The sequence below is a fragment of the Lynx rufus genome, unplaced genomic scaffold, assembly GCF_022079265.1.
Source record: "Lynx rufus isolate CCGP_SWC_20201006 ecotype Redwood Valley unplaced genomic scaffold, mLynRuf1.p SCAF_12, whole genome shotgun sequence".
Classification (NCBI taxonomy): Eukaryota; Metazoa; Chordata; class Mammalia; order Carnivora; family Felidae; genus Lynx; species Lynx rufus.
In genome coordinates this window covers 46,793,330-46,807,451 of record NW_025814826.1, presented here as the reverse complement: position 1 = coordinate 46,807,451, position 14,122 = coordinate 46,793,330, and the positions used below count along the sequence as shown (strand labels likewise).

At 39.4% G+C, this 14,122-nt stretch overlaps 1 protein-coding gene across 2 annotated transcripts in view; it reads right to left on the bottom strand.

Annotated features, from left to right (window-relative positions):
- Positions 1-804: 804 nt before the first annotated feature.
- The window catches only part of SLC30A8 (solute carrier family 30 member 8), a 46,867-nt gene continuing 33,549 nt past the window's right edge, over positions 805-14,122 (bottom strand). Inside the window, exons 5-8 of one of the 2 annotated variants that reach the window (XM_047073799.1) lie at positions 11,172-11,322; positions 8,378-8,483; positions 2,630-2,764; positions 805-1,258 (exon numbers count right to left, since the gene is read on the bottom strand). In XM_047073799.1, coding sequence (XP_046929755.1) covers positions 1,113-1,258; positions 2,630-2,764; positions 8,378-8,483; positions 11,172-11,322 — 538 coding nt within the window. In that variant the 3' untranslated portion in view covers positions 805-1,112. The remainder of the gene's footprint in view (positions 1,259-2,629; positions 2,765-8,377; positions 8,484-11,171; positions 11,323-14,122) is intronic. The other variant, XM_047073798.1, reaches the window with a different exon arrangement.

The following is a 14,122-nucleotide window of genomic DNA, read 5'->3' as shown; positions in this document are numbered from 1 at the left end:
AAGGGAGAGAGAATCCCAAGCAGGCTCCAGGATGTCAGCTCAGAGCCCGACCCAGGGCTCCATCTCATGAACCATAAGATCATGATCTGAACCAAGATCAAGAGTCAGATGTTTAACTGACTGAGCCACCCAGGTGCTCTGAAAAAATTGTTTTTGAATGAATGAATAATGATATCGGTTAAATAACTTACCTTCTGTGAGCCTATGTCCTTGTCTATATAACGATGGTATTAATTGCAACTTTCTAAAGTTGTCACTCAAATGAAATGAGGTGACACATCTGAAAAGCCTAGTACAATACCTGGACAATAGTTGGTATTCCATAAATATTATTTAAGACCTGTGAGTTCTTAATTATTTGACTAAATTATTTTCCATATGATCTGGAATAAGAACTCTGATGCTCTGTGCCTCCTTGTTTTGTTATTAGGTCACACCAAGTGAAAACACTCAAAAAGCAGCAATTTCATAATTTTTAATTTGTCCAGAGCTTTTACACAGAGAAGCAAAATACCATTCAATAGTTTTAGACATGTTAAAACATAATTTGTGAGAAGGAAAGAGGACATTTCTACCCCGTTTAGGGAATGGTGATGCTGATAGGGAGTAAAAAGAAACTGCTCCAAATCCTATTATAAACTGGCCAGAGAGTCAAGGTCTAGTGGGGTGTTAAGCTTCCAGCATCTCTTTTAACTTAAGCTCTTCCTAGTTTGCTTTTTTCTCCCATTTGAGGAGAATTTTGTGACTTTTCCTGGGCACTGATTCCTAATAAGACTTTCCCAAGTTCAATTTTACCCACTCATCCTCAGGATACATCACTGAAGGGAGATGAACTTTTTATTGCCTGTGGTTACAAACAGCTGTTACTTCAGCCCCAGTCAGGAATAGTCCATACACACATTCCTGTAATTGAACACAGCTACTGATGAGTTGATAATCCAATTGATTAATGAATCTATATGCATCTTCATTCATGGTGGATAAAATGTGCACTGTACTGTATCATGAATTTCTCAAACTTCTTCCTTTGGTTCTTTATTTCTTATATTCTAGAAACTGCAGAGCAGTGTATAGTGGGCCATTGAACTCTGGAAGTTGACATTGTGACTGAACTAGTCCCGGGGTTCTTCACAGAAAAAACAGTCAGGGTCCTGGTCAGCTGGAGATTCCATCTGAATGGTGAGTGAGTGCACAGTAAAGCTATCGTTGAGGACTTTTACAATATCTCTTCGAACAACCTGGCTGTCCCGACTGGCTGCTGTTGAGAAAGAACCACAGTGAGAGGGGCACTGATTGCACACACATGGGTGACGGCTAAATTTCCAGCCTCAAGCACTTTGTCTTTAACCTGGTGGGGAGGGCCACAGGCGGAGCACTCAGGGGAAGTACTCTGGCTCTGATAATCAGCTATATCCACACAGACAAGACAGGGGGAAATTCTAGTGCAGCAAAGTACCCATCACTATGGAAACTCTTCCTGCCCACAGTTCTCTCTTGGGTCTGGCCCTCCTAGAACCTGACCATGGAAGGGGAGATAAGGCCTGAAAAAAGCCAAGACAAAGCTCTGATTTTTTATATAGCCCTTCCCACCAGTCCCCAGAGACCTTTGCGTTGAAGCTCTTGTATCTAGTCAGCATTTATACCAAGACCAGTGATAGGAACAGGGGAGCATTTAGAGCTCCCTACAGACTCTTCTTTGAGCAGGAACCTCACTGCCATCTTCTCTCTTGTCCCAAAAGGTATCAGGAAGCTGTAAGATTCCCTCCATAGTAACCTGATTGTTTACTAGATTCTGCCATCTGCAGTGAAATATTGGTGTAGTAGATGCTATAAATTACCTGTAGCCACATCTGAGCCTCTCAGCAAAGCCGAGGATATCAGAGAAAGCATAGTCCTCAAATGCCTGTCGCCAGTGATCCTGTACCCTGCCTCTAAGTAACTTCTTGAATTATTTTTTTAGCAGCCTAACATATCATTTGGCCTGAGCTGTCTCCTGAAGCAGTGAGAGGCTTCCCCTCCCCCACTGCCTATCTCCCCAGCTCTAGGACACATGGTGCACAAATCACATTCTACTTGAGAAAGTACTTTTTTAGAATAAACCCCAAATCCTAAGAATTATCTCACATGGTTACAGAATTTCTAACCATCCAGTGAGGGAATCACCATTAATTCCTACTAGCACATCTTTTAACCTGTTAGAATCTTAAGTATGGGACCTAGGTCTCCTTCATTTTTTTAATCTTCTGTAATAGGCAGATCATCTCAGACACAGGAAATAACTCAATGAAGTTTATTGTTGAGCTCATCCCATTATTTAATTCATCGGGCACCAAGTCAAACAGGTGAGATCTAATTTTCCGAGTTGAAGACCTTGAACTTTGGGTGGCATTTTAGCCATTCATTCTACCCACTACCCTCTGCAGTCTGCCTCAAGGGATGTACTCAGTATCACTGTTGCCATGATAACATTGACAAGGGCTTTTTTCAAAGGGCTTTGGTAATAGGAAACACTCCACGGTTGTTTTGACAGGCAACAGACACGAAGGGCAGCTGTACAAAAAGGAGGGAAATTATTGAGTTTACAGGGCAAGGACTGAATTTTGTTAGGGTGTTTACAAAACTCACTGACCTGCAGCAACATGAGCCGAGAGAATCACTTGGTTCATTGCTAGAGACCAGATGTGCAAGCTGTGCACAGACACCACTCCATCCACCGCTAAGATGAGCTCTTTCACATCATCGTAGTTCAAGTTCTTTGGCACACCTGACAAGTGGAAAGGGAGGGAGGCTCTTTGTTATTTAACTAACTACAGCTCATTAACATGGCTAAGTGGGGCTGCAAAATTTTCCCCAGGATTATCAACTTGTCTTCCGCGTTTCTGGTTTCTTACTTCAGATGTTTACAAATTAAATTCAACTGACTCTTTCAAAGGGTTCAACATGAAAGACTTTATTATGCAATAACCAACAATAGTAATCATTCTTGGTTTTCAGGGTGTGTTATTAAACCAACTGAGCTTTTTCCAGTTATCTTTGCATACGCTCTAAAAAGCAAAATGAGGGAACATGGGATTTGGAATCAAATAATTCCTGGTTAGCACTCTGACCACAACTACCATGAATTTACTCAAATCATGGAACTTCTCTGATCCTCAGCACATCTGTAGTAAAAGAGGGGTGATAAGAGCAATATGTACACTAAATTCTTTGAGGAGAAAATGGGAAAATATCTGTTCTTTGTATACTGCTACATAATAGTAGTTATCTGACAGGTCACTAACTAAACTGAGTTAATAGATGATCCTAACATTGTAATACCATCTATTTATAGAATTCTTATTTATTTAGGTACATTAGTCAGGGTTTACTGTCTGGGTCATATAAGATCAGAGTTTGACACCATCCTTGCTTCTAAAGGAATGGTATGGGGCACACAGGGAGGGAGGGACCCTGGCAGCCAATCAGCTATTCTTTTGGCTAAAGGAACTGGGGTTTCTCTAGCTTGAAGAAGTGAAGGCTAAGGGAAGAAGGATCACTTTCTTCAAACATTACAAGGACCGTCATTTGGAAGATGAGAGGATATGGAAGTGTTAAGGGTCCTTGCCTTGGCTAGAGAGAGGGCAAGTTAATGGGTGGTTAGGATTGGAAAACACATCAGTTTAACATAAGTTGTTTTTTTTTTTAATCAACTCAACCAGCATAACGATGATAAAGCTATTTTTTTTAATCAACTCAACCAGAATGACAATGATAAGGCTATTTGATGCAATAACTAAATCCCTGCCAACTAACCCAAAGAGAATGAAAAGATTATTAAGGATGACCACCTTTTAGCTTCTACTTCAATCATATAGACACAAACACCTGGTGTGTTTGTTATACATATATATATATATACACACACACACATATATATATACACATATATATATATGTATATATATATATATATGCCTTAGATTCATTCCAGTCCCCCTAAAGAAAATTTCTATGGATGAGCTCTGAAATCGACACACTTTCGATATGGTTGATATGGCTCTCCAACTTGAATGTACATTAGTATCATCAGAGGAGATTTTAGAAATCCTGATCACCAGATTACACCCAAGACCAATTAATCAGACCCTCTGGGGATAAGATGAAGCATCAGTATTTTTATAGCTCATTCGGTGATTCTAACATACAACCAAGGTTGAGAACCATTGCACTAACATTAAGAGCCACTGGGCAGCTGTGCCTTGCAGTAGTTCTCAAGCTTGGCTGCATGTTAAAAAACACAAAACCGGCCCCTACCCCAGTCAATTAAATTGGAATCTCTGGGTATGGGGGGCCTAGGCACAAGTATTTTTAAAAAGCTTCCCAAATGATTATAATGAGCAGCTAGTCAACAATAACTTTAAATTTTTGTTAATGTTTATTAATTTTTGAGAGAGTGCAAGCAGGAGAGGGGCAGAGAGAGAGGAGACACAGAATCCGAAGTTGGCTCCAGGCTCTGAACTGTTAGCACAGAGCCTGAAGCGGGGCTTGAACTCACAAGCCACGAAAGCATGACCTGAGCTGAAGTCGGACAGTTAACCCATTGAGCCACCCAATGGTTCCCAATAGGTTCCCTATTCCTTTAAAGGACTAAAGGAATAGGGAACCCTTAACCCTCCTTTTTCAGGATTTAAGAACCTTGCTCATGGAGACTTCCTCCTTGAGGCTAATATTAAAATTCTGTACAGTTTGAGTTTAGTTTAATCCCACTTCATATTGTTTCATGGGGTAACAAAGAGCTGGTCAACATGTTCTTTTACTCTGTGAACTCAGGCATTAGAAACAAATTAAAAGAGTTCTCAGAGTAGCCATAGAATGGATTCGTGGGTGACATTGTTATATTGTAACATTGTTATATTATAATGATAATAACCCACCTTTATTGAGAAACTGCCATATGTCAAGGTTTGTGCTAAGTACTGTATTCATAGTGATTGTCTTACTTAGTAGTTCTAAGAACTTTAAGAGCTAATTATCAATGTTACAATTCCTATCTCACTGAGGAGAGGAAATTGGGAATCAGAGAGGTTAAGAAGCATTGCTTAGGATATATAGATAAGGGAGATGTCAGACTCTGAAGGCCAGGCTGTCAGTGTGAAATGTTACGCAATAGTAGACTCTAAGTATCCCAACCCAAAGCTGACTAGTAGGCCTAATGTGTCACCTCTGAGGAGTTTCATTTGACCCTTTGAAGACCTATTGTCATTCATCTAGGACCCTTGAGATGAAATCGCACTATTCCACTACCCCCTTCTCTTTTGCCTCTATTATCTCTTTACTTTTATGGAGAACACAAGTTCACTGTTACTTATTTTACTCTGTAAAATAATATCAACAAACAAGAAGATATGTTCCCACTGGCTTCAGTGCTTCATCATATATTAGAAACTTTTTTTCCTGAGGGAGAGCCTGCAAAATATCAATGCATCCAGGAAAATAGCTAATTAGTATTTAAAAAATAATTACCCAAGTTAATAAATATATGCAAAATCACTCAATATCTCTCATAATGAAAGAATTGCATATGGAATCAATAAGATATAGTTTTTCACCTATCATATTACAAAAGAATCAACATTTTGATGATACTCAGTGATGGTGAGGATGTGTGGAAATGTCAAATCCTATTGGTGGGAAAGAAATTGATATGGCGTTTTTGGTAGAAATGGCAACATCTATCAAATTTTTAAATGCACATAACTTTTGAAATAGCAAAGCCACTTCTAGGAGTTATGCCACAGACATACAAGCACTATATATATATATATATATATATATATATATATATATGCACACATGGTAATTACACCATAATTTGTAATATCATCAATAAGCAAGTACATGCATACAGTGTAATACTTTGTATCATGAAAAGGAATAGGGTGTATCTCTATATATGCTCATATGGAAAGACCTCCAAGTAAAGAAAGCAAGGTGCAGAGCAAAATTATGTATCAATGCAAAATTCTGTTTGTATAAAAAAAGACGTGTGTGTGTGTGTGTGTGTGTGTGTGTGTGTGTGAATGCACAGATATGTTGGGATGACTTATCAGTAGGTATTACCTCTGAAGAATGGGACTGAAAATTCAAAGGTAAAAAAATGGAAAGACTTTTTATAATTTTATTCCTTTCTATATTTTTATAAAACTTTATTAAGTACAAGTATTATTGTATGCTAACGTAATTTGAAAACCCAGTTTAAAAAATGGGGTGCCTGGGTGGCTCAGTTGGTTAAGGTCTGACTTCGGCTCAGGTCATGATCTCACGGTTCATGGGTTCCAGCCCCGGGTGGGGCTCTGTGCTGACAGCTCAGAGCCTGGAGCCTGTTTCGGATTCTGTGTCTCCCTCTCTCTCTGCCCCTCCCCCGTTCATGCTTTGTCTCTCTCTGTCTCAAAAATAAATAAACATTAAAAAAAAAAAAAGCTTCTTCCAGGTAGGAGTTACCTGCCAGCTTCAATAATTAGCTACATTTTCCTGGGGCACATGGATGGCTCAGTCAGTTAAGCGACTCTTGATTTCGGCTCAGGTCATGATCACACAATTCGTGTGTTGGAGCACTGCACTCAGAGCTCCTGAGGTCTGAGCCAGCTTCAGATCCTCTGTCTTCTGCTCTCTACCCCTCCCCCACTCGCTCTCACACTCTCTTTCAAAAATAAATGTTTTTGAAGGTTGTTTTAAGTTAGCTACGTTTTCCTTAAATAAGAAGAGATAATCACCTGAGAAGAGCTATGCTGCGAGACAGGGATGGAAAATACTCATCTCCGATGGATACCCATTTGCCTTTTATCCACCTGTAAGTCAGCAAAGTTCCCTAATAGGAACAACAGCTGCAGCTCAGCGCTTGGCCCTCAGGAAAGGAAATGGATGCATCTGTGACTTGACAAACCAAATATTGTCACCTTCAGAAAGAGGACGTTCATTTGTTAGTGACGCTTGACTCCATCTTGTGATTCACCGTTGTCAGCATCATCATCCTCCAACGTTTATAGTGCCCAAAGGAACAAAACTCTTAAACGTGTACTCAACAGTGAACACTAAGGAAATGTGGGCTTTTGTGAAGGCACGTGCACTCTGAAACTCTGTCTGCCTTATGTCAAAATGTGCTGGACAAAAAAGAAAAGTTCAAGCCAATGTCTGGATATTCTTGATCATCCAACTGCTTGATATGATGCAAACCTCTAATTCTGATGGACTTTTCTAGGTTCCATTCTTGTGCCTTTTGTGTAGTAATCCTTCAGTAGTGTGAAAAGGTCATTCTAGTGGTTCTCGAAGTGTGGTCCCTGGACGAGCAGCATCAGCGTCTTGTTAGAAATTCAAATTCCTAGAGTGCTGTTGCATAGGGGCACTTGTACCCCAATGTTTATAGCAGCACTTTCAACAATAGCCAAATGATGGGAAGAGACTAAATGTCCATCAACTGATGAATGGATAAAGAAGATGTGGTTTATATATACAATGGAATACTACTTGGCAATGAGGAAGAATGAAATCTGGCCATTTGTAGCAACGTGGATGGAACCAAAGAGTGTTATGCTAAGTGAAATAAGCCAGGCAGAGAAAGACAGATACCATGTTTTCACTCATATGTGGATCCTGAGAAACTTAACAGAAGACCAGGGGTGGGGGAAACGGGAGAAAAAAAAGTTACAGAGAGGGAAGGTGACACACCATAAGAGACTCTTAAATACTAAGAACAAACTGAGGGTTGATGGGGGTGGGGGGGGGAGGGGAAAGTGGGCACTGAGGAGGGCACCTGTTGGGATGAGCACTGGGTGTTGATGGAAACCAATTTGACAATAAATTTCATTAAAAAAAAAAAAGAAAAAGAAATTCAAATTCCCAGCTGCTGCCCCAGACCCACCAGTTCAGGAACTATCAGGATGGGCCCAGAAATCTGTGTTTTAACAGACCCCAAGTGATTCTGATGCCTTGAAGTTTGAGTGCTGGCCTGGTCTAACAAGGGTTTTAGACAAGCCCTAATAGTAGCTATAATGCTGCCTAAGAGATAGCTTATTCAATTTTTCTTAGGCCTTTTCCATATATCTAGGGAGAAATTTATATTTTCACAATATCTCCCTCAGTGCCTATCCTTATTATTTGTACATATCGTTTTTATCGTATGCCATATCATTTAATAGTTGCTGAAGGAAAAAAGAGAAGGCAATTCTTTTTGTTCCCATATGAAGAAAAATCATAATATTTGTTTTCACAAAAAATCCTTATACATTTAGATTTTCCTTATAATGCAAATTAACAGTGGATTTGCCTTGATGCCATTCCCTTCTGTGATTATAGGGAAGAGAAACACCGATCCTGGAAATAATAATAAAATCACTCCTACCTTCCATGAGTAAGATGGAGAAGTCCTTTAAGACAGTGATGGTGCTGGCCAAAACCAGGATGGAAAAGACGAATGTGCAGATTGGGTCAGCCATTTTATAGTCTGGCTAGAAAATATAGGGACTTAGGTTAACTGAATTCAGGCCTTCCATGCAGAAATTCTGATTTATAATAAAATGAGTAAACCTCCCTGCTTCTTTTTCTATCACCCTTTCACCTCCCTGAAACTTGACATCCAACTCAGAGGCAAGATTTCCTGAAGATTCAATCCTTCATTTAAGCTTTAAACTATCAGTGGCTGGGGGCGCCTGGGTGGCACAGTCAGTTAAGCGTCCAACTTCAGCCAGGTCACGATCTCGCGGTCCGGGAGTTCGAGCCCCGCGTCAGGCTCTGGGCTGGTGGCTCAGAGCCTGGAGCCTGTTTCCGATTCTGTGTCTCCCTCTCTCTCTGCCCCTCCCCCGTTCATGCTCTGTCTCTCTCTGTCAAAAATAAATAAACATTGAAAAAAAATTAAAAAAAAAAAAAAACTATCAGTGGCTGAAGAAATTTAAAAATTAAATTTAAGACATAAAGGAGAGGGGCCTTGAGTGTTCTTTCTGAAGGCCTGATTTGACTTTTCTGTTAATAGAAGCACAGAGTATGTGATGAAAATATGCACAAATTTATATAATAGTCAATGGCTTTTCAGCCTTCCTTATGATGAGAAGAAAGGGTATCACCTGCCCAGAGGTTGCACATGACCAAGGCCCAGCTGGAGCTTGGTCATGGCAGACTGGGGTTGTTTCCTTTCTTTCCCTACTCAGGATGGCACATGTTCGAGACAGGCATCTTTTTTTTTTTAATTTACATCCAAGTAGTTAGCATATAGTGCAACAATGATTTCAGGAGTAGATTCCCCATACCCATTTAGCCCATCCCCCCCTCCCACAACCCCCTCCCACAACTCTCTGTTGTTCTCCATATTTAAGAGTCTCTTATGTTTTGTCCCTATCCTTGTTTTTATATTATTTTTGCTTCCCTTCCCTTATGTTCATCTTTTTTGTATCTTAAAATCCTCCTATGAGTGAAGTCATATGATGTTTGTCTTTCTCTGACTGACTAATTTTGCTTAGCATAATATCCTCTAGTTCCATCCACGTAGTTGCAAATGGCAAGATTTCATTGTTTTTGATTTCCACATAATACTCCATTGTATATATATACCACATCTTCTTTATCTATTCATCCATCGATGGACATTTGGGCTCTTTCCATACTTTGGCTATTGTCGATGGTGCTGCTATAAACATTGGGGTGCATGTGCCCCTTCAAAACAGCATATCTGTATCCCTTGGATAAATACCTAATAGTGCAATTGCTGGACCATAGGGTAGTTCTATTTTTAATTTTTTGAGGAACCTCCATACTGTTTTCTAAAGTGGCTGCACCAGTTTGCATTCCCACCAGCAGTTCAAATAGATCCTCTTTCTCCTCATCCTTGGCAACATCTGTTGTTGCCTGAGTTGTTCATGTTAGCCATTCTGACAGGTATGAGGTGGTATCTCATTGTGGTTTTGATTTGCATTGCCCTGATGATGAGTGATGTTGAGCATTTTTTCATGTGTCGGTTGACCATTTGGATGTCTTCTTTGGAGAAATGTTTGAGACAGGCATCTTTGATTAAGTCCTAAGAGTATGAGCTGAGGCCTCATTCTTGCCCTGTCTCACCACTGGAGCCATTAGCTCCAGAAGAGATACGTGTCCTTCTGCCCTTGATGAAGTTTTGTCCCACAGAAAAGTCCATGCCTCATTACTTCTGAGAAACTCTCAAACTCCACTACCCAGGACAAGTGTGAATGATTTTGCCTTAAACTTAAAGCTTTCAGTGAATATTTGCTCAATTGAATTCAGATACGTCTTTATAATTTTTATTTATGTATTTTCATTTTTTAGTAAAAATAATAAAGAGTCCTTGATAACTGGACAATCAAGGTGCAAACAACAGAGCTCAATGCTCTTCTTTTCCATTTCCCCCACCTACACCCCAACCCACTTCTGTTAGTTCTTGGTACAAGAAACACAGATCTATAGTAAATGTTTGTTTAGGGTCAGAGTTTCATCCAAGATCCATCTCAACTTTCCATTAACACCCTGATTTGTCGGGGGCAGGGGGAGAATTATCTTTCCCCCACTGGGGGGTGATATTGGTGGGACAGTCAATCAGGTGCTCTTCCTCCCCAGCCAAGCAGCAGGTACAAGACCCAAGCTAGGTCTGGTGGGCTCTCTTTCCCAGAGAAAGAGAATCTCCAGCAGAATGCCAAGAAATGGAAAAAAATTGGTTGACTCGCAGTCATTTCTGCACTGGTACCTGGGACAGAATTTGCATAGTTTCTGAAATCTAAGATACCTAATGTTGTCCTTATTTCTACCTTGATTTCTATCCAAGAGTACATCCAATACATTTCAACTAATAAATATATTTTTGCTTAAGTAAGCTAGACATCCTTTCTGTTGCTTACAACCCAAGAATCCTAAGGTATTCATGGTTCCATTGCTGTTCATCTTAACTCCATGACAAAAGGAACTACTTTCTTGGAAGACTGGCAGCCCTACATTTGGAGACATAGTACTTAGGAATCTGGAAAGTCTAAGGTTTCAGGCTTTGAATATGTGTTGTTTGTTTAAACCTTGCAAAGTAGTTGGTATAGGTAAATAGAGGCTGGCCACCCTCATTTAGGTTAATACTGGCAGGTCAGCTTCTGCAGTACCTAATCTATAAACTTACTATGACAGTGAGTAAACTCAAACATACTCACCTTAAAGTAGATAATAAGTGCACTGGTTAACACACTGATGCTCTGAAATAGATCTCCAAGGGCATGCACAAAGGCTGCTCTGACACTAGCATTGGCTTGCACTTCCTTGTGATTGTGTCCAGCATGTCTCTGGTGCAGAATCACACTTAGTCTGAAAGAGAAAAGGATGTTCTTGGCACACATGAGATTAGCCATTGAAAACCTATGCAGCATAATGAAGCAGTTGACAAGCGCATGTGTTATCCAAGATGGAAGATAGTTGAAATATTAATGCTGTAAAATGTACTATTTTGGACTAATTTTGAAAACAAATGTATCATACAAGTTTTAAATTTTTACACAAGGACAGACAACAAAGGTTCACCTGTTTTCTCTTCCATATTAGCTATTAACAAGAGACTAAAATATATTAATGTATCACATATATGTGTGTAAATATATATTAATGTATATATATGCAAATGTATATATAAATGTATATATATATAAACACATATGTGTATACAGTCCTAAGAGTATGAGCTGTGGCCTCATTCTCTCTCTATAGATAACATATTACAAAATTTAACATCTCCTACCCAAGTCAAAGAGATAAGTGTTAGGCATATAAATTATGTACCTGATTTTATTTTGGAACAAAAGTTTTTAAAAAATATTATTTAGTACTATACATCCCAGTCTATTTGCTGGTAAAGTGTCTGTTAAACCCAAGGTCATTATCCACAAAGTAGAATGACTGCTATCCAGCAATATTTGATCATTACATAATGCACAGTTTTTTTTTTTTCAACGTTTATTTATTTTTGGGACAGAGAGAGACAGAGCATGAACGGGAGAGGGGCAGAGAGAGAGGGAGACACAGAATCGGAAACAGGCTCCAGGCTCCGAGCCATCAGCCCAGAGCCTGACGCGGGGCTCGAACTCCCGGACCGCGAGATCGTGACCTGGCTGAAGTCGGACGCTTAACCAACTGCGCCACCCAGGCACCCCTTTAATACACAGTTTTTAGATGGTCAGTGTTTGGACAGAAATTCACCCTTAATTAATAATTACCATTTATGAATCCTCAGACAGCTTAATATGGCTGGCAGTTAACATACTCTCTTTCTAGATATATCCATGTGTGCTCATCACCTTGTCACTCATTCTTTTACTCATTTCATTAAAAAAAAAAAAAAACAACTTAGGGACTCTTGTGTGCCAGCCACTGTTAAATGCTTGGGGTATAAAGGTGAATGAAACAGACGTGAACCTTCCCCGGTGTGGCTTTAAGTATGATGGAGATAGCATAGATTTTAAAAAGACACCCATAAGTGGAAAATTCTCATTTTAATAAGTCTAGTAAGAACAGATACTATAGATAATATAACAGGGAAGTCTGATTTAGTTAAACAAAGTAATTGAGTTGGATTTGAAAGATTATATTAGATTTAAATTACAGGCTGGAGAGGAGGAAATATTTCAGGCAGAGAAAACTTAGCATGCAACAGTCTTAAGGCTCTGTCAGTAATCTTTATCCTAGAATCCCTTTGCAACTTTTGTTAGAACTTTCTGTCCTGATTTGGAGTCTGCAAGGTTTGATTTATTCCCAAATTATGGTTCTGATATTTCTGTATTCAGACAACACAGCATCTAGCAGCACTTGAAACTATAATCCCAGTTCTAGGAGAAACATTATAGTCACTCAATATCTTTTTCTATAAATAACTACCTACTTGCACAGGGAAGTCACCACTTTTCAATTTCCTTATCTTTCTAAGTAGGAAAAGCACCTGCAATGTTAAGATCAAAGTTCAAAAGCAGTTGCTGTAGGAAGAAAATTTGGATGGCATCTGTTTAGAAAGGCAAACTCGATTATCAAGGTTCTAGATTTATGGGGAAGTTAGCTAGCTGTATCCTTCATATTCATGTAGCATCGACACAACCTATGTGACATATGCCTCTTGGGAAATTATTAATATTTTCATTGTCCCTGCTGTCTTGGGGACATACTGTTCTCTTTATGCAAAGATGATGTTATTGACCCCAGTCAGCAACACATGTGCTCTGCCTTATTTGTCTCCTTGTGCTGATAGATTTGCATTGAACTCTACACACTTTTTCTCCCAGTGCCAATATGAAACACATTTTCAAGTTAGCTGGATGGAAATAGGGATCTACTCAGTAATAGCAGTCAAATACCACTCTTCTAATTGGTTAGCTTAGATATTTCGAGCAACAGTTTGCACACTAAGAGGTGAGGAACTGACGCAGGCAAAAGGTATGGGTATTAGAGTGACCTGAGGAGCGTTTTCAAAATGTACACATTCGGATTTTCCTCTAATACCAGAGATTCCATTGTGCCTTCCTTAAAAGACACTGTTTAAAATGTGATTCTTCTTCACTTTCAGGTATAAGCCTACCTCACAGCATGTATCATGTTGCATCACAAGATAGATAGATGATACATAGATAGTGTATATGAGTCTCTTTTTGCTGCTATAACAAATTATTACAAAGCTTCTGTGGCTTAGAACAATATAAATATATTGTCTTATGGTTCTAAAATGGGTATGCAGGACTACATTCCTTCTGGAGATTCTAGGAGAGAATTCATTATCTTACCTTTTCCAGCTTCTAGAGGTCACTTAGTTTCCTTAGCTCCAGGATCCTTTCTCTGTCCTCAAAGCCAGCAATACAGCATCTTCCCTTTACTCTGACCTCAAGTGTCCCTCTCACAGGGATCTTTCTGGTTACATTTGGCCTGTCTAGATAACCTAGGATAATCTCCCCATCTCAAGATCCATCCTGAACTTAATCACATTTGCAAAGTTCCTTTACCATGTAAGTTAACATACTCAGAAGTTCCAAGGATTAGAATATGGAAATCTTTGAGGAAATCTTTGAGCCATTATTTTGTTGACCACAGATAATTGATAGGTAGGGTAGGTAGGTAGGTAGATGATGCAGTT